This window comes from Tachypleus tridentatus, chromosome 7, assembly GCF_004210375.1.
Source record: "Tachypleus tridentatus isolate NWPU-2018 chromosome 7, ASM421037v1, whole genome shotgun sequence".
NCBI classification, from domain to species: domain Eukaryota; kingdom Metazoa; phylum Arthropoda; class Merostomata; order Xiphosura; family Limulidae; genus Tachypleus; species Tachypleus tridentatus.
This window is the reverse complement of record NC_134831.1, coordinates 43,475,661-43,494,385: the sequence shown is the minus strand read 5'-3', so window position 1 is coordinate 43,494,385 and position 18,725 is coordinate 43,475,661. Positions and strand designations below refer to the sequence as shown.

The 18,725-nt window shown below is 35.1% G+C and overlaps 1 protein-coding gene across 4 annotated transcripts; it reads right to left on the bottom strand.

The window, feature by feature from the left end:
• Window positions 1-271: 271 nt before the first annotated feature.
• On the bottom strand, window positions 272-18,366 carry LOC143255537 (uncharacterized). Of its 4 annotated transcripts, none has more exons than XM_076511360.1 (3): window positions 18,248-18,347; window positions 9,954-11,056; window positions 272-5,027 (listed from the first exon to the last, which is right to left on the bottom strand). In XM_076511360.1, exon 3 carries the CDS (start codon window positions 4,645-4,647, stop codon window positions 2,764-2,766), a length of 1,884 nt encoding a protein of 627 aa, XP_076367475.1. In that variant the 5' UTR covers window positions 4,648-5,027; window positions 9,954-11,056; window positions 18,248-18,347; the 3' UTR covers window positions 272-2,763. The 4 variants fall into 4 exon arrangements, with proteins under 4 accessions (XP_076367475.1, XP_076367474.1, XP_076367473.1 ...); XM_076511359.1 differs by lacking the exon at window positions 9,954-11,056 and adding an exon at window positions 9,153-9,328 and having other exon boundaries at window positions 18,248-18,322; XM_076511358.1 differs by lacking the exon at window positions 9,954-11,056 and having other exon boundaries at window positions 18,248-18,366.
• Between the last annotated feature and the right edge of the window lie 359 nt (window positions 18,367-18,725).

The following is an 18,725-nucleotide window of genomic DNA, read 5'->3' as shown; positions in this document are numbered from 1 at the left end:
TGGAGTTAACGACAAAAAAAATGTCCCTTGAATTGCTTGAATGCTTTTGTGATGGTTGACTTAACTTTTCTACAAAACGATTTTCTAACAATCAGTTGTCCTTATCCTTTCTGAACAATAAATGGTAAAAATAATCTTATGATTAAGCCCAAAATGTATGACGTACCAAATGTTCTGACCAATAACCTTTTTAGAGGTCTGAAGATGCTTTTCCATAAACAAATGTATCGCTTTTGATTCTAAAACAAAATTAATATGATATACACCCTGATTGGAAATATCAAAATTTATTCGAACTATAAATTACAAAGTGTGTAATAAAAAATTTACAAGTAAAGATAAATTTAATTCTAATGAATTCAAGACATCGTGTGAAAGTTATTAATCCCCCATAAATTATCACTTAAAAACAAATTAAACACATTCAGACACAGTACACACTTCACAGAATGTCTCTGCTACATTTAATTACCGCTGTATTGCCACGAAATATTTGAATTTCAATCTACAAGGGTGTTAAGAACTTAACCTAAGGGTTTGAAATTACAAACACATATATCCCCCCGGCGGTGGCACAACGTTATGACTAAGGACTAAAAAGGCTAAAACTGAGTTTCTATACCTGTTGTGAGCGGAGCAGAGATAGCCCTTCGTGTAGCTTTGTTAAAATCTAGCTTCTTGTTGTTTCTTTACAATTGATAAATAATAATATAGATGGATTTATATGAAAATATGTTTCTTAGTCATACAATTTCATCGCCTTACGACTTATTCTTAATTTTTAGGAATACCTTGAATTTAAAACCTACAATTCCAATTTCGCAAGACGACATGTTTATAAACATATGTGATAGAATTGCATTCCTCACATAAACTGTTCAAATTTGATAAAGATTAAATTTTAGGTACTTGATCACTTTACAAGCACTTTACAGCAGCAGTTTGCGTTCCGTAATTTTTTAGACAAGTAATTTTATAAGCAGTAATGCCAACGCCAATTGTAGAACTTTAAACCTTTCAAACTGCAAAACTACATGTCACAAATATTACGAACACTAAAACTGTATATTACCAAAATCAGAGGTGTACATAGTCAATACAACAGTACTTTATACTATTGCGACTAGACAGTGCTTAAGGTCTTAAATCCAATAAGCCATTTCAGGGCATGTTTGACAGCCAGGGGCGCACAGAAATACTTATTTCACTTCAACCTATACTTTATACTACCAACACCTGTCGTGAATACAGGCAGCATCAATACTATAAGTTACGAACACCTTTTGTTTATATATTCAGCATCAACGCTGTAAGTTACCAATATTTTCAGATATATAGGCAACATAGGTAAATAACAAACACTGGACCTGAATATTATCGACAATTCAACATCAACACTGTAAGTTATCAATATTTTCAGATATATAGGCAACATAGGTAAATAACAAACACTGGACCTGAATATTATCGACAATTCAACATCAACGCTGTAAGTTATCAATATTTTCAGATATATAGGCAACATAGGTAAATAACAAACACTGGACCTGAATATTATCGACAATTCAACATCAACGCTGTAAGTTATCAATATTTTCAGATATATAGGCAACATAGGTAAATAACAAACACTGGACCTGAATATTATCGACAATTCAACATCAACACTGTAAGTTATCAATATCAGTTGTGTACATCAGTCATTGGAAAATTATTTCTGGATTTCTGTATAAAAAGGTTTTGTATGATGAAATTAGATTTATTTTGATGAAAGTCAAATTAGCTGTGGAGTGTTCGTGACACCGCAACGTAACAATCTCAAACAGCGAAGTCATCTCCTTGAACTGTCTGTAACATACACAGATGGTACAAAATACCTCTACTGAAGTAGGGCACGCACAATGATAGGGTTGTTATATTGTTACACAATCTTTTAGTACACTTGACGGAACCTAGTCAATCAACAAAACTAAGGTGTATGATAAATAAGTGCTGACAATGACGTTTTCATTTTATGTTACGAAGAATTTTCTTACAGTTGACAATTATAAGCAAGACTGTTCAAGAAAAATTACGAAATATCATTAGTAACCAAAGGAAAACATATAGTTCTTAACACAAAAACTGTTACCATAAAAGCACTGTTGCCTGCTTCTCGTCACCTTAATTACAATTTTGTGATTATTACGTGTGAAACTTTTCGATCCTTAATACCATAAAACAGCGCCCTCAACCATGCGATTGTAAAATAAATTTTACGAGTGCCACCAGAAGTGGTTAAACGTAGTAGCTAACAGAATGATACTAGACCTATACAAATATTATTGTACAAATGAAAATACACAAAACTCTAAATTACAGTTCCAATTTTGTAAATTATCCTTATCCAATACTCACTTTTGTACATTTTGAAGCTATAAAACACATTTTAACTGCAATGATTTCAATATACATTCATGTTATTGTTCAAAATCCTGGATTTTTCTCACAGTTTTACATATTATTGACTTTTTTCTATTCTCATGACTTCCTGTTCATTTATAAAAATACTCTTGCAAATTAAACGAAAAGTTTTAAGTCCAAGATTCTATTAAATTAAAACAAGATAATAATTAAACAAAGCCAAAGCACTTGGTCCAAGGAGAACGGTTGGATAACATTATTTACATTCCTACAACAAGAGGGTTACTATGGCAACATTATTTGTGGCACATCAATCATTTCAGCTTGTAGCAACAAAGTATATTTAGCTCTAGGTTAATTTTAGAAATTGGAGTTTATGGGTAGGCGACGATGAACTGACTCTGTGAAACTGTGTCTATAATCCCTGGTATCAACTGGGAGATCAAAATATCCAGATCTCCTTCGCTCATCTAGAAGGTACTCTGGTTGCGAATGACGCTTATCGATGTATCGTTCCACAGGTCGTCTCGTAGGTCGTCCTGGATACGGTTCAGGAGACAGGGACCTTCTGCACAGGTAGCTACCAGGAATGAACGTGCTAGGATCAGTAGAATGACTTTGGCGCGAGTGATGGGATCTCTCCATTCGTCTGTTGTGCTCCTCTAACTGATTCGTTGTTTCATATGCATGATCCAAGGAATGCCTATCTAAGCGTCTTTCGTACATATACAGACGATCCCTCTCTATGTCTGATTGATGACATTCTCTTTCCACTTTAGTAGGAGTATATCGATCCAATGGAGGAGAAAGAGTCCCAGCTCTATCCAGGGACCTTATATTTGACTGTGAAAAAGAAAGGTAGTTTCTAGTTCCGGGAGATATCACTTCTGTGGTCCTTTTTTTCGTATGTATCATTTTTTCATCTTCTTTAGAAGAACTTCTCACTTTGTAAGGGTTATGATTATTCGACACAACTTGCTTATTAAAACGGTTATTTAAATCGGTTACTTGCGGCAAATGATACGAAAAAGGCAGAGGATTATCTCTATACTCTTTCCAGCCTCCATGTATAGGCTCCTTGATTTTGTCTTGATTACTCTTGAATCCGTTAAGCCTCTTGACACTCTCATCATCGTCTACGGATAACAGTTTGAGGTCTGAGAAAGCTGGAAGGACTGGCTGAGGGGTATGAATGGTGGAGAATGACGAACGGAACGGTCCAGGAGGAATATCTTGTCTCCAGTTTTGGCGTGCCACTTCATCTTCAACAAGTGCCTCTGGTTCTAACCAGTCTTCTTCACCTGAACTGGTGTCTGGATCAATCTCTTTATTTTCAAACTCCGGACGTGACGCTACTTCTTGAATTGCGGAGCTCAGGGCTTCGTCAGAACCAATTCCGCTAGATTTACCACTAGAACTTGATTCCTTTGCTGTGGTAGGTCTTCCATTACTAGCTTGAGGACGTCTTTGCATCCCAACAATAAAAGCTGGTGAAGTTTTCTTTTGTTCGACACACCCAACTTTACTTTGATGCTTGAAGTCAACATCGTAGTCTTTGGGAGGCAACAAAATCGGACAATTATTTGGATTGTTCAGTCGCTCACGCAGTTCAGCTGCTAGCGAATCATACAGATTTGTAATGTGTTCTTTGCGTACAGGGAACTCAGTGTCAGATCCAAAAGAGTCCTCCAGGGGATCTGACAAATCTGTATGTGTACTACGACCATCAGAGTTCAGTCTGCGAGAAGGCAAAAGACCTTTGACCGCTAGTCGGTTTTCAATTTCTTGGAACTTCTTTTGGTTCTCCGGACGGTCTATCAGAATTTGTAGTTGACTTCTGAGGGTGGTGGCCGTTTCCACACTATCGCATCGATAAGCGTGAATGTGAACTGGACACTTTGTTACTGGATTGTACAAGAGCAGGATAGCACACACGATATCGTCGTCCGGCTTCTCTTCCTGGACAACACAGGTGATGGCATGGTGAGGAATGAAATGCTTTATCTGCTCTGTCTTACACCTATTGTTTTTTCTCGGAACGTTCTGTACTATCTTTAACCCTTTGTTACTAACCTGAAGGGTCACTTTCATAGGTTCTAGCTCTCGCTCTTTGTCTAGAAAATAATTAAGAACGGGTCGAATATATTCTTTGCCCCTTAGCCCCTTACTCTCCTTAGCTCCTAGAAACCACACGTAATAGGACTGTTTCTTTACGTCTTTCCGTTTGGTGACACGAAAGGCCATGGTCAGTTGCAACACGTAGCTATCTCAGAAACTTGTCTAACTAAATTTAACAAACTTCCAGACACGAAAGTGTTAACGCACACACCACAATTGGCTTTGTGTGTCAACTTCGATTTAGCCCTTCTGTTAGCACTTCCACGGACAGAGGGAGAAAATAGCCGCAAGGCACACAACTTACACTACCTACTTCTGATAGGTTTTGTCAATACGTACACACACCTGGAATACCTGACCTATTGGGCCTGCGGCATCCGATCAAGGCTAGAACCACATTCGGTACCAGTGTGAGTTTGTTGCTTCCGTAGACAACCCACAATAAGAATTCCAACAACCGAAGGAAGTCAGCGGTTGAGTTGGAGTTCAAAAGAAAAACGCCACCTCTGAGAGAAAAAAGAATAAATAAAATCAACATACATTAATTTGATGCTATAAATCAAGTATCTGTAAAACATGATTATACAGAATGAAAAAGGCTATGAACTATAAAAAGTTACCTGAACTAATAAAAAATTGAGAGTATTATTGGTTTTTAATATTTTACAGCTAAGTATGCAATAAATACAATATACATAAATGCATAATTACTATCGGATATAAACTAATTCAATAAAAGTCAAATATACCATTTATCACGAGTATGAAAGTAAAAAATGTATGTTTAAAAAATCACAGTACGTAAAACGGACTGGAAAGAAAAATAATAAATACAAAACATATATTTCAATTTTATTTCTGTCCGAATAATTGGAACAAGAAAACGTAACTGTGAAAATCTGTAATCAGATTTAACGTTTAGAGTGCGTGACATGTAAACAATAGCCTAAACATGCCTTATTTACACAGAAGACACAGAACAGAACGTAATTTCATATAAAATTAACTTTTACCAATTATGTCAACGTTCAAGAATATTTGATGTGGTAAAAGAAGAATTTTGCACGGCTTTAAATCAAAGTACAAGTAAGGAGACAGACAGGACTTGATATCTTTCAAAAACAAAATTGTCACAGAACTTTAAATTAAGTTAAAGTAACTACTCGTATGCTCTGTTCCGTATGGTGGCGTTAAAAATCAACATATTTGCTAAAGAATTTAATGGTTTTAAAGTTGGCCACCGAATGTACACTCCTTAAAGCCGGCCCGGTATGACCAGGTAGTTAAGGCACTCGACTCGTAATCCGAAAGTCGCAGGTTCGATTCCCCGTCACACCAAACATGCTCGCCCTTCCAGCTGTGTGGGCGTTATAATGTGACGATCAATCCCAATTCAATGATAAAAGAGTAGCCCAAGAGTTGGCGGTGGGTGGTAATGACTAGCTGCTTTTCCTCTAGTCTTACACTGCAAAATTAGGGACAGCTAGCGCAGATAGCCCTTGTGTAGTTTTGCGCGAAATTCAAACCAAACCACTCTTTAAGTATCCGAATGTTTTTGTAAACTATTGCAATGTCAACCACAGCAATAAAACAGTAATCACCAGTACGTTGATCTGAATAAAAACCTAAAAGTTGTGTTAAGAAAATAAGAAGCTAAGAATAAGTATTTCAAAACACGAATTAACACATGATTTTAAAAAATCACATTTCAGTTTTAATAATTTTTGAAACGTTTTCAATATTTCATATTAACATGTTATTTGTTCCAAAATAACTAAGAGATATTCCCAATGATTATTACTAATTACTCACAAAGTCAATGGTTATTACTAATTATTCATCAAGCCATAGATTATTACTAAATACTCATCAAATCAATGATTATTACTCATTACTCATCAAGTCAATTATTATTATCGTCTAAACTTTTCATTTCAAATGATGCATCACGAAGCCATATAAAAAGTACTATTTCTTGGACTTAGCTATGATTTTGTCACACAAAATTCTACAGACAATGTTTTTGATGTTTTAAAATTACTCTGTCCAAATTCACAAATAATTTGTACTGTGAGCTAAAATAATAACAGTTGAAATACATGAAACAATTATTACAAATTATTACTTTCTTTTATTTGATGCACTGAACCAGAAGGATTTAATTTGTTTGTTTCTTAAGCCCAATATATATACATACACTCTTATGCAAATTAATTGAAACAAATGGTCATTTTACAATATTTTCAGCATGGCGGCCGGTATAGGCTCGCTGGACCCGCTGATTTTCTTTAATAGTCATTTTTTTCACACAGACGGCGTCATTAGTCATTTGCAGTACGGTCGATCTATTTTTGGGATATATGACGAAATGTTGAGGAATATTACGTCATTCGAAATTGCGTTAGAAGGGCAAGGAGACCAGTCAAAAAACAACTTCTTACCAACACAATGACGAAAAATTATCAATGGAGTCTGAAATACAAGAATTGGACGCAAGAACAATGGAGGAAGGTGTTATTCAATGACGAGACTCATTTCTTCGTACAGGGTCAAAGAAGTCTACATGTTCGCAGATCTCCAGGTGAGAAACTTCGAGAATCTAACATCAATCAGTTCGTAAAACATCCCTTGAAGAAGACGTTTTGGGGCTTTTTCAGCTACTATGGCGTCGGAGACTTACATATCGTAGAAGATATGATGCGAGGACCACAGTACATCGAAGTTTTGCAGAGAAGAGTCGTTTCAAAATTGAAAAAGAGATTTCCAGATGAATCTGGCATTTTTCAGCAAGATCTGGTTCCGTGCCACACATCGAAACTTCTGAAGAATTTTATGAGTACAACGCGAATAAAGGTGCCGAACTGGCCTGGAAACTCTCCGGATTTAAATCTTATTGAAAATCTTTGGGCGATTTGTAAAGAAAGACTTCAGGGAAAAGACTGTACTACGAAAGATAAGCTAATTGAGGCCATAATTGAGGTGTGGTATCGCGATCCAAAAATTAGTAAAGAGTGCATTCAACTCATGGACTCGATGCCAAAGCGGATTAATGATCTTCTGAAAAATAAAGGCGGTCATATTATGTATTAATTTGTGAGTAACTTTTGGATTCTCAGAAATAAAACGTAAAAAATTGAAAAAATCGTAATTTTTCGTCTTGTTTCAGCTAATTTGCACAAGGGTGTATATATATATATATATATCGGGCTCCCTGCATGTTCCCCGCTAGGAAACCAGTAAGTATTCGGACTTACAACGGTAAAATCAGGGGTTCGATTTCCCTCGGTGAACGTGGCAGATAGCTTGATGTGGCTTTGATATTAGAAAAACACACGTTACCTGCACTTTGGTCTTCTCAGGTATTGAACCTTATAAATAAATTCTCAAGTTCACCACTAAGCCACCAGGTGGATAAAATAAATAAAATAGTTTTGGATACTGTTTTATTCATTAGCAAAACATTATTGCTATACATCATGAGCTAAATTATTTTTACATATAATTACAGCAATAAGTCAGAGAGTTGATCAATGGTTAGCGTGCGGACTATGATTCAACTATGGTTCGCGTTTCGTTATCTCGAAAACGATACTTGCGCTCTACACATTAGGGGTATGTGGATGAGTCAAAAGTGTGGCGATTAGATCCCATGGATTGACCGTAGGTGCTGTCGACTAGCTGCCTTCCATCTAATCTATTAGTTCAAAATTAGTGATAGCTAATGCAGATATCCCTCGAGTAGCTTTGAGCGTAGTAGCTTCATGTGTAACTTTCCAACATAACGTAGTGTTGTTTGTATGTACACTAAATTGTAAATGTAACCTCAGACCGTTCTTAACACACTGACACCATTTAAAGGCGATGTGTTCTAATACCCGTTACATGTGACTTCTTTATTGACGCAACTCTAATTGACAGTGCACACAAGTTTTTAAAACTATTGTGAAATGCCTTTAGATAGTGTAACTTCAAACCAATGTTGTTATTTTTCTCCACTTAACAAAAATGTTTTCATTCGGTGGACAAATCTATTGATAAAAAGTCTTTAAACAGTCTTACAATATGTAACATGGAATTGACATGTTTACTGCGTATGCTTATTTTTACCACTTAGCTTGAAGGAAAATCTTGAACCTGTGTACCGTGTCGCGTTTGTTCACTATCGCTAACCAACTAACAACCTCCTTTAAAAATAGGTCATATTCCAAAATATAAGTATTACCTTTATCCACACACAAAAAAAAATAGTAAACCTTAAACTACTTTAGATATTATTTGATAATATATAACTAGATATTTTCTTAAAGATTAAAATGCTAAGCCTAAAATATAATGAGCAATACTGGTATTAGGCTTAAAAAGTTATCCGAACAATAATAAATACTTAAGAATTCTACAACTTTAAACAATTCAATAGTATAGAATTTTAAACTCTGGTAAACGTTATGCAGTACCAGAAGTTGTACAACGAATATTTGAAAAAAAAAAATTACAGTATTTAGAAATTGTATAATAGCTTATAAAGTATGCATAAACGTCAGACAAGACAACAGCGAAAACTATTATCAATTTTAGCTGTTATGAATATAAAAACATAGACATTTAGCCATAGAAAATTTCGTGTACGCTACCTAGTGGGCACATCAAACATCAGCGACTTTAATGAACACAAACAGCTACTCTTATTCTCCACAAGTAAGCAGGCTTGAGAAAAGTTTCTGTAATTTCTGGACAAATTAAGATCGTCTGGTTGATAAGGCGATTCCATTTTGTTGATTTCCACTTCAAATACAGTTAAGTACCAACCCTGATCATTTGGGAACGGAATTTTATAAACATTATTTATTGTGTAGCTCTCTCTGTTTCTGGAAAATTTACAAGCACAACTCTTGTCAATCAGAAAACACTTAATCCTGTGCATTAAAGACTATTCAGTTACTAAGTTGAAACAGTCAAAAAAGAAGCGTTTCAGAAAGGAAAAAAAAAGTCATACCAAGTTAAACAGATTTTTACTCGATAGTCAACAAGGATAAGAGCAACCACTACCAGGAAGAATCGAACTGCAAAATTAAAAAACTGAAAGGCTTAAAGTACTTTCCAGAATAAAAAAAGTGTTGCTACTGGAGTTAACTTGTTATTACTTTATTCTAGTAATATTTGAATATAAAGGAATTGCCACATACTTCTTCCTCTGCTATTGCAATGTTCTTTATAAAATTTATAGCGTATTAAAATGTCTTTCATTATTAACTGATTGATAAGATTGTTTGTAGAATTTTGGGCAAAGATATTCGAGGACTACTTGTGCTAGCCATTCTACATAGTATTGTGTGTGTGTGTGTGTTTTATAGCAAAGCCACATCGAGCTATCTGCTGAGTCCACCGACGGGAATCGATCCCCTAATTTTCGCTTTGTAAATCATTAGACTTACCGCTGTAAGCGGGGGCTACACAATCTTGATATGAGAGGTTAGGGAAAGGACAGTTAGCAAACGATGTCCACCACCAATTCTTGGGCCGATCTTTACAAACTATTAGAACTGACCATTATATTATGATGACCTCACAACTATAAGAGCGAGCTTCTTCGGTTACAGGTTTCTCCTCCGTGATCTGCAGATTATGAATCAATCGCTTTAGTCACTTATCACGCCATTTATTAACTGATCAGAAATTAGACCGTTTTTGTTATTTTGCTTGGGAAAAACTGGGTCGAAATTGTTGTTATTCAAGAACCTTGCTGTGGGTGACCTTGCTCACAGGAAGGACAGAAATATGAAAATGAACAAGACGTTTTGTTGTTGTTTTTATTTTGTTTTCTTATAGCAAAGCCACATCGAGCTATCTGCTGAGCCCACCGAGGGGAATCGAACCCCTGATTTTAGCGTTGTAAATCCGTAGACCTACCGCTGTACTAGCGAGGGGGGCTTGTTTTTATTTCAATATTGTTTTGTGTTTGTTTGTTTTTAAAATTTTGCGCAAAGCTACACAAAAGCTATCTGCACTGACCATCCCTAATTTGGGCTGCTCTTTTACCAACAAGAGTTGGTGGTGGGTGGTGATGACCAGCTGCCTTTCTTCTAGTCTTACATTGTTAAATTATGGACGACTAGCGCAGATATCCTCATGTAGATTGACTCGAAATTAAACAGAAAACAAAACTTATATGAACGTAACTACAGGGGAAGTGGTGATCATGAAAGATCTTATTGACCCTGTATCGAATGGATCATTGTTATGTGATATTGCAACGCCTACTCATTTGCGTTTCTGTACTACTCGTGGGAGACAAACCAAACCACCTTCAATTTCTTTATATTATTCAGCAATGATTTTATATAAAGTTGAAGGTTCGATTAACTAGAATCTCATGTAACTAATTTATAATAAGACAGGTGTTTACAAGAAGTAGACTGAGAAATATACATGTAAAAACGGCTCATTTGGGTTGAGAAAATTTTTTACGTAGAGGAGCGAACAACGTTTCGACCTTCTTCAGTCATCGTCAGGTTCTTGACATCACTGAAGAAGTAGACTGAAAAATTCCAAATAAAAAATGTAAGCAGTATTCTCTCAATCGAATAGCGTACATGTTATAAGAGAACATTTCTAGTTTCTGTAATTCTGACTGGACTACAAAAGTCGAGCTATAGAATAGTTTGAAAACGTTTTCACCATATAAAAAAATCTCAATATTCTAAGTGTTTGACTCGTTTTCTCTAAAGTTTGTTTTAAGGCATAACTAAAACGACTTCTCAAAAATTTTAAATGAGCTTCTAAGAGTAGATAGAAGTGTAATCAGTAAGTAGTGAATAATGAAAAACTACTTATTATGTAACGTTATTAATTTCTTAGCATAAGTAAGTAAGACTAAAATGCAGTAATATTTCAACCACTCCACACCTTCTACATTCAATGTCGACAAGGCCTTTTGCCCAAACCAGGTTTCATTAGGTCGAATGGAATGAAAAAGATACAGTAGTTGTCAAGGTGCTATTTATATCACCAATTTTATGAAGAATAAAGAACCATTTACATTGTGTGAACTATAAAACATAAGGGTTAATAATATAATATTATTTATTTATTAATTTTTGGAAACGATTAATACATACTTTAATATATATATATATATATACATATATATACTATTCTAATTGTTAAGTAATGAACTTTCTTTATGAGATAGCACTGATTAATCAGTTAATCATTCCTCCGAATTTAATCATTAATTAACCAAAAATACTTTTAGAAAATAGTGAAAAATGTTTAATTTTTCCCATCATTTTATCAAAAATATATTCCGCACTTTTTACATCCATAAACTGCCTGATCTACTTATGCCTGTTTTCTTGAACTAAAGCAAACTAAATGGTTTTACAAAATATGGATCAGCCAGTAAAGTTAAAGAAAAAAGCTTTGATTATCGATGTAATGCATATTTAGCTCTTTTTATATTATTTCTAGAAGAATTTGAGGTTTTGTACATTTGTGTTGATGTAATCGGCTCAAACTTAAGTTCGAGGACATACCAAAGTCCATCATAGAGTTGGGGAACGTGCAAAATCTCATCTCAACGTCCATTTTAAAAGCTATCAAGATCAAGCAACCCTCGAAGATTGAGGTCACAAAGATTCACATGGTTAAAGTAGAGTTAAGACTTAAAATATATAGATACTTCCACACCAATAAAACAGCTATATTGAAATTGCGAGCCAATCTTCAAAGCCCATCTGTAAACGTCGACATTCAGATATCAGCGCAATCTGAAGAATAATATCACCGTCATTTCTACATTTCTCGTTCCACATCTGGTGATACCCAGCCTTTAGTCTTTTTAGAATTACAAAGAGCCAACCAAACTTCCTCAAAATTAGTCCTTGTCAATTTGACTGCAGTTGATTGCATTCTCTTTGCCATCTTAGCCAACAAACAGAAAACAAGAATGAAAGGAAATCCTAAGCTTTGAATATATATGTAGCAGAGAAAGGCATCGGGGCAAAGGTCATTTCGTTTGGAAGACAACTTTAAGAGAAAATAAAGGCTGAACTCAAGCAAAGGAGAGAGGCAGGCAAGAGATTTTACTTGTCAATGGGTGAATGAAACTCTAAACAAAAAAGAAGGTGCATGTGTACCTTAATGCTACAGGCAAAAAACTCATTGGACTTAGCATGATAAGAATTAAAGGAAACATGCTACCAACCAAGTCAGATCATATTGTCACTAATAAGTTGAAGAGCTTTGAGTTGGACTTAAAAAAGAACATTATTTCTATCGTCACTGATAGTGCTTCTGTGATGAAGAATGTAAATCAGTTGATGGATGTGAACCATCAGCTTTGCCATAGTCATGAACTTCATTTGGCTCTTGTTGATGCCCTCTATAAAATGTCTGATGAAGATGACGAGGAAGAAGAAAAATATGAGGAAATTACCAATAAAACAAACTCAGATAAAATATGTTGAAGAGAAAGGAGACAAAGAACTGAGACGAGTAAGGAGAAGTCCCAAATAGGAAAATTAATTATATTTGCTTAAGGAAACTCGTATTACATGGATCTCTATGCTCATAGTGTTAAAGAGGTCCTTGGAATTGAAAGTCATTCTTGCAAGTTTTGTGACTGATCTTTTTTTTCATTGACCTTTTTCTCTCTAAAGAAGAGATAAAGCTTATTTCATGAATTGTCGAAAGCTTTAAATTCGTGGAAGTGATTGTCTGGGCATTAAGCAGGAGAAAATCTAGCTTGATCATGGCTGAAAAGAAATATTTGTTTTTTTGCTGAGGAAGTTAAGTGAGCAGAAGAGAATGATAAGGGACACGTTGTAGATGTTTATTATTAAAAATTAATAATAAATGTAAATCTTGTTGGCTTTTAATGCTACCTGGAGGACCCAAGTTCGTATAGCTCACTCTTGGAAGGTGATTCTTTGTTCTCACGTCAATCTAGAAACGAAACTTCCAAGTTACCAAAAATAACTTTCCACACCTCTCTTCAAAAAATCATGGTAATAAGAATGGAATCAAAGAGGACAGTGAGGACCAATCGAAACGTTGATAAAACAGAATCACCACAGAAATTGAACAAGGCAGAGGATATAGATGCTTTGATATCAGAAAAAAAGAAAGGAGTAAAAGCAAAAGTACTTGATCCACATCCTCACCCAAAGAAGTCTTGAAGTATATAATGAAGGAGAGAAATGGCACCAAGGAATGTCCACGTTCATTGGAAAAGTTGTTCAATGTTGTGATAACTATACCTTGAAATTGTAAAAAGGGAGGGAGAAATATTAGTAAAATATACTCATTTATTTCAAAATTGAGCACCGATTTCAATGATGACAAGATGTGTTTTTCTCAGTCCTATCTCATGCAGCGGAAACAATAAAGCTTTTTATTTTAAGAAAATCTTTTAACTTAAAATAAGTATTTAATTTTCAATCAATTAATTATTGATTAATTAGAAAATTGTATCACTCACCTATAACTAATAGTCTGTTTCTTTTGAATTTCACGACAGTTACACAAGGGCTATCTGCTCTAGCCCTCCCTAATTTAGCACTGTAAGACTAGAGAGAAGGCAGGTAGTTATCATCACTCACCACCAACTCTTTTATCAACAAATGATTGAATTGACTGTAACATTATAATGCCCCCATAGCTGAAAGGTCGAGCATGTTTGGTGCGACTAGAATTTGAAACCACGACCTTCAGATTACGAGTCGAGCGCCCTAACCACGTGGTCATACCAGGTCCTATAATTAATTAATCATGGTCTAATTTTCATATACCGTTCTAAGATGACTTACAATGTACCGAATAATAAAAATGTTATGCTGCATCGGAAATATAAATGAGTTATAGTGACTCATTAAATGTTCCACAATTCAACATAACAACATAAGTTTCACATGCATCAAAAAGATACGGTTTCCAGAAATATTTTACCCTCAGTCGAATCTGACTTCATGACATTGAGCTCACACGTTACTCAACACACTCTAAATATTTGTGAAGCCTACATCCTGATGATGCACTTACTAAGTCAAAGTAGTACTTGAGCACTAACTGGTTTGGAATTATTGTCAACTTCTACAAATTTTAAACAAGCAGATCTAACTAACTTTTTATTCTTTCCACACAAACATCTTAGCCTAATGAAATACACACTCGTCATCAAAACACATCTACAAGATATCTTTCATAAAACCTTGTAACACATACTTACCAATAATTGAACAGTTCATAGATAAATTAAAGAACAAAGGGAAATCCTTTTCAACATTTCACAAACCTACAACGTCATTTCGCTGCATGGCAAGGCTTCTAGCATTCAGGTTTTGAAATCAAGAGGGCAAGTTTCTTATAGTCGCTCTTATATACTTGCCAATTAGTTGAAATGTTTGCGTATGGACATGCACGAATATATCGAGAGAGATTGCACAAGAGTAGTGTTACTTTTCATATCAAAAGTAAGGAGAGAAGAAAACAAAAATCACTTCTTTAAGCTAGCCTGGCATGGCTAGGTGATGTCTTTCTGAGGATTTTATGGGATCAGACGTCAAACAACCCAAAAATATATATTTTGATATCCTGTGCGAAACAAACAAATGCAAATTTTCATGCGCTTAATGTATCAACATACAAAAAAAAAATTGAGTCTTCTTAAAGAATTAGAACTCGCCAAAAGTATATTTCTGAGAATTTTGAACGATTACTTGGCCATAGTTCGACCAATTTACATGGGATTTGGTACAAAGATACTTTCATACAGGACCCACAGCATAATTTTATTTTTTTGACTTCAACCTATTTCAACGAATTTACGCGAAATCTAGTACAAGCGCACCTTTCTACAGAATTCGTTTACATACATACAGGCCAGGCATAGCCAAACGTGTTAAGGCGTGCGACTCGTAATCTGAGGGTCGCGGGTTCGCATCGCCCTTTCAGCCGTGGGGGCGTTATAATGTGATGGTCAATCCCACTATTCGTTGGTAAAAGAGTAGCCCAAGAGTTGGCGGTGAGTGGTGATGACTAGCTGCCTTCCCTCTAGTCTTACACTGCTAAATTAGGGACGGCTAGCACAGATAGCCCTCGAGTAGCTTTGTGCGAAATTCAAAAACAAACAAACAAATACATACTCGTAGATACAAAAATGTCAAATATGCCCATTTTTCGTCATTTTAGAGGAATCCATGATTTTAGGATCTTCCGGTCATTTACTTATCCTTGTTTCGACTAAATTTTCATGGAAATTGGTAAAGATTTTTTTCTACAGGCAATACATTGAGAAGCAAAAATTTTGGATTTGTCCATTTTTTAGTAATTATAGGAAGGTCAAGGTACAACAGAGTATAATTTTATATATTTTTTTACGATTACTCCGCCATATTTCAGCCAATTTTTATGGGATTTGGTACACAGAACCCACACATATGTATACAAAAATGTCGAATATGTCAATTTTTGGTCGTAGTAGATGAGTCAAAAGGTCACTAAAACATATGTTTTTAGGATTTTGGTCCGTTTCTTGGTCGTATTTCGACCAAGTGACGTGAGATTTAATTCAAAGATACTTTTTGCGGGTCCCAAAATGGAGATATAGACAATTTTAGAATTGTTTTCTTTTGCTGAGCCTTTCAGCGAAGAAAGCATAATTTGAGGTTTTCGTGAACTATTTATGTACGAGTTAACCAACTTACATGGGATTTGGTGCAAATATACCTTCTTACAGGTTTCAACCAGTGATATAGATAGTTTTCGATATTTCTATGCTTTCACGATTTTCCTGGTATCAAAACTGGTCATGTTGGGATAGGATTATGTGGTAGGAACATGTTGCATTTGCCAGCGAATGTTGGTCTCCTTAACGTAAACGTTTATTACACATCAAAATCAAAAACCAAAGGCGATATTCTTAAAAGATAGACCAGTAAAAGGAGATATCGAAAACATAGATACAGAAAAAGTAAACTTTGCTTTAGAAAAAGAGGTATCTGTCGACGTAGGACTCAGACAGACGTAAAAATACAGTATTTCATATTTAATCTCTATTCGCAACGCTCAAGAAGAATAAAATAAAATGAAATTAAAACTTGTCCCACATTTAAAACTATCATTTACTTTCTGCAGCCGGTTTATTTAACAGTAGTAATATTTAGCCTAAAGATCTTTTTAAATGCTATGTATGAATTCTAAATTTAGGTTTGACTTATCATTACATTCATAGTTATATATTTTATTTATTTATTTTATTCCGTTTTATTTGGATTAACTATCTTCCCTCAATTAGCGGCAAATGGTGAATTGCGATTTTATTTATATGCGTATGTGTGTTATTAAAAATATGTCTAGCACCTTAGATGACAGGTTTATTTTTAAAGTATATGTTGCAAATGCTAGAAACTAGTTGTTGAGAATGTAGAGCTAACACTGCAAAGATTTAAACCTACTATAAAAGTTTGTTTAGAATTTCGCGCAAAGATACACTAGGATTATCTACCCTAGCCCTCTCTAACTGTAAGACTACAGGGAAGGCAGCTAGTCAACACCACCCACCGCTAAATTTTGAACTAATCTTTTACCGAAAAATTACGGGAGTGATTGTAACATTAGAGTGCCCCCACATTTAAAAAAGCGAACATGTTTGATATGACAGGGATTCGAACTCACGACCCTCAGATTATGAGTCGAGCTCCTTCACCACCTGGCATGCCGGCCCCCACTACAACCAAGACAACAGTAAAAACAAAACTAATCTGACACTATGCGAACCGTGTAGATACAAACATCAGCAACGAGGATGTTATCTGTGATATATCAAATAAGAGCCCACAGCTATAATAGACAGAAATCCGTAAATGATGAAAAATATCCGTAGGTCGTGCTTTCAATAGTTACCTTAAACACAGGAATTACAAGCTAAGTTTAGCTATTTATGACTAAATGTAACAGCTTATTTTAAAATGTTGTATTGAGAAATTCTATTTTTTGAAGTAAACTTCTGCTTTACATCATTATGTTTTTCAGAGCCTTCTAATTGAATTTGTTAAAAACGACAATTATTGAAGTTTAAAATTTTATCTTCGCTATAAGGGAAAATGGCTCTCTTAAAAAGGCTTTGAGAGAAAATATTCGTTTGGTTTTAAAAATATTGGAGTTTTGTATGGTCACGCAAAGCTTTACAAAGAGTTATATGTGCATAGCCATCCCAATTTTTAACTGGTAGGCTAGAGGGAAGGCAGCTAACCAACAGTACCTACCGCTAACTCTGGCCGTCACTCGTATAGTACTCACGATACCAGAACGCGGAGCACATTTCTGTGGCAACGGACCGCGAACTTGGGACCTTTATATTCACAAAAAAGCACGCTAAATACTTGGCCACGCCCGGTATTAAAAATGTGTTTATAGCCCGCACTAGATTTTCAATATTAGTGTATATGTATTTTTAGAAGCACAATATTGTTAACCTCATGAATTCATATGATATATATATATACATACACAAACTTGCCAATCAAGGTGTGTTTGAACCACCGAATGAGACCTTTTGTCATGGTTCCTACCTAGATATATCTGCCAGGTGCAACGTCCGCTGAGCCTCTGTAGTTTCAACAAGTGTGCGCTTGTCAAATTCGTTTGCTTCTTTATAAATGATTTGGTTCTGTTGAGTAGATTTCAAATAAGTAAAACTCTCAATAATTATAAAATAAATAAAACTCACCTTTATTAGAAAGACCAAAATAATCCAAGATCCAAAACTTAGCAAACAACTTCCACGAATTATAGAAAGCCTCTATCTCTTCGTATGAGATACCTCCCCACAAACATGCGCAGTGAGACAGTTGTGAAACCAACCAATCACAGTGGTCGGACAGAATTCCTAACCCAACCTGAGACATACATACATTGCGTGCACAAACCTGACTGATACTCATCAGACTGGAAATGCTATAAGTATATGTTTTTATTATTATTTAATTCGGTATACAGTTGGGAATGTAACCATGAAAGGAAGATCAAACAAAAATCGTTCTTCTAAAATTACTTACAGCAGGTAAACATAATTTCCGATAAAACAAATGGTAAATTAAAATATTTTAAACAAATTCTTCACCAATTATTTTAAAATACCCAAAAAGAAACTGATAATTTCTTTACGTGATTCTGTCTGCATATTCTGTTTATGACGAATTTTCTTC

Excerpts from the sequence above, each read along its gene's own strand:
- LOC143255537 (XM_076511358.1), bottom strand. The coding sequence starts at position 4,647 with ATGGCCTTTCGTGTCACCAAACGGAAAGACGTAAAGAAACAGTCCTAT.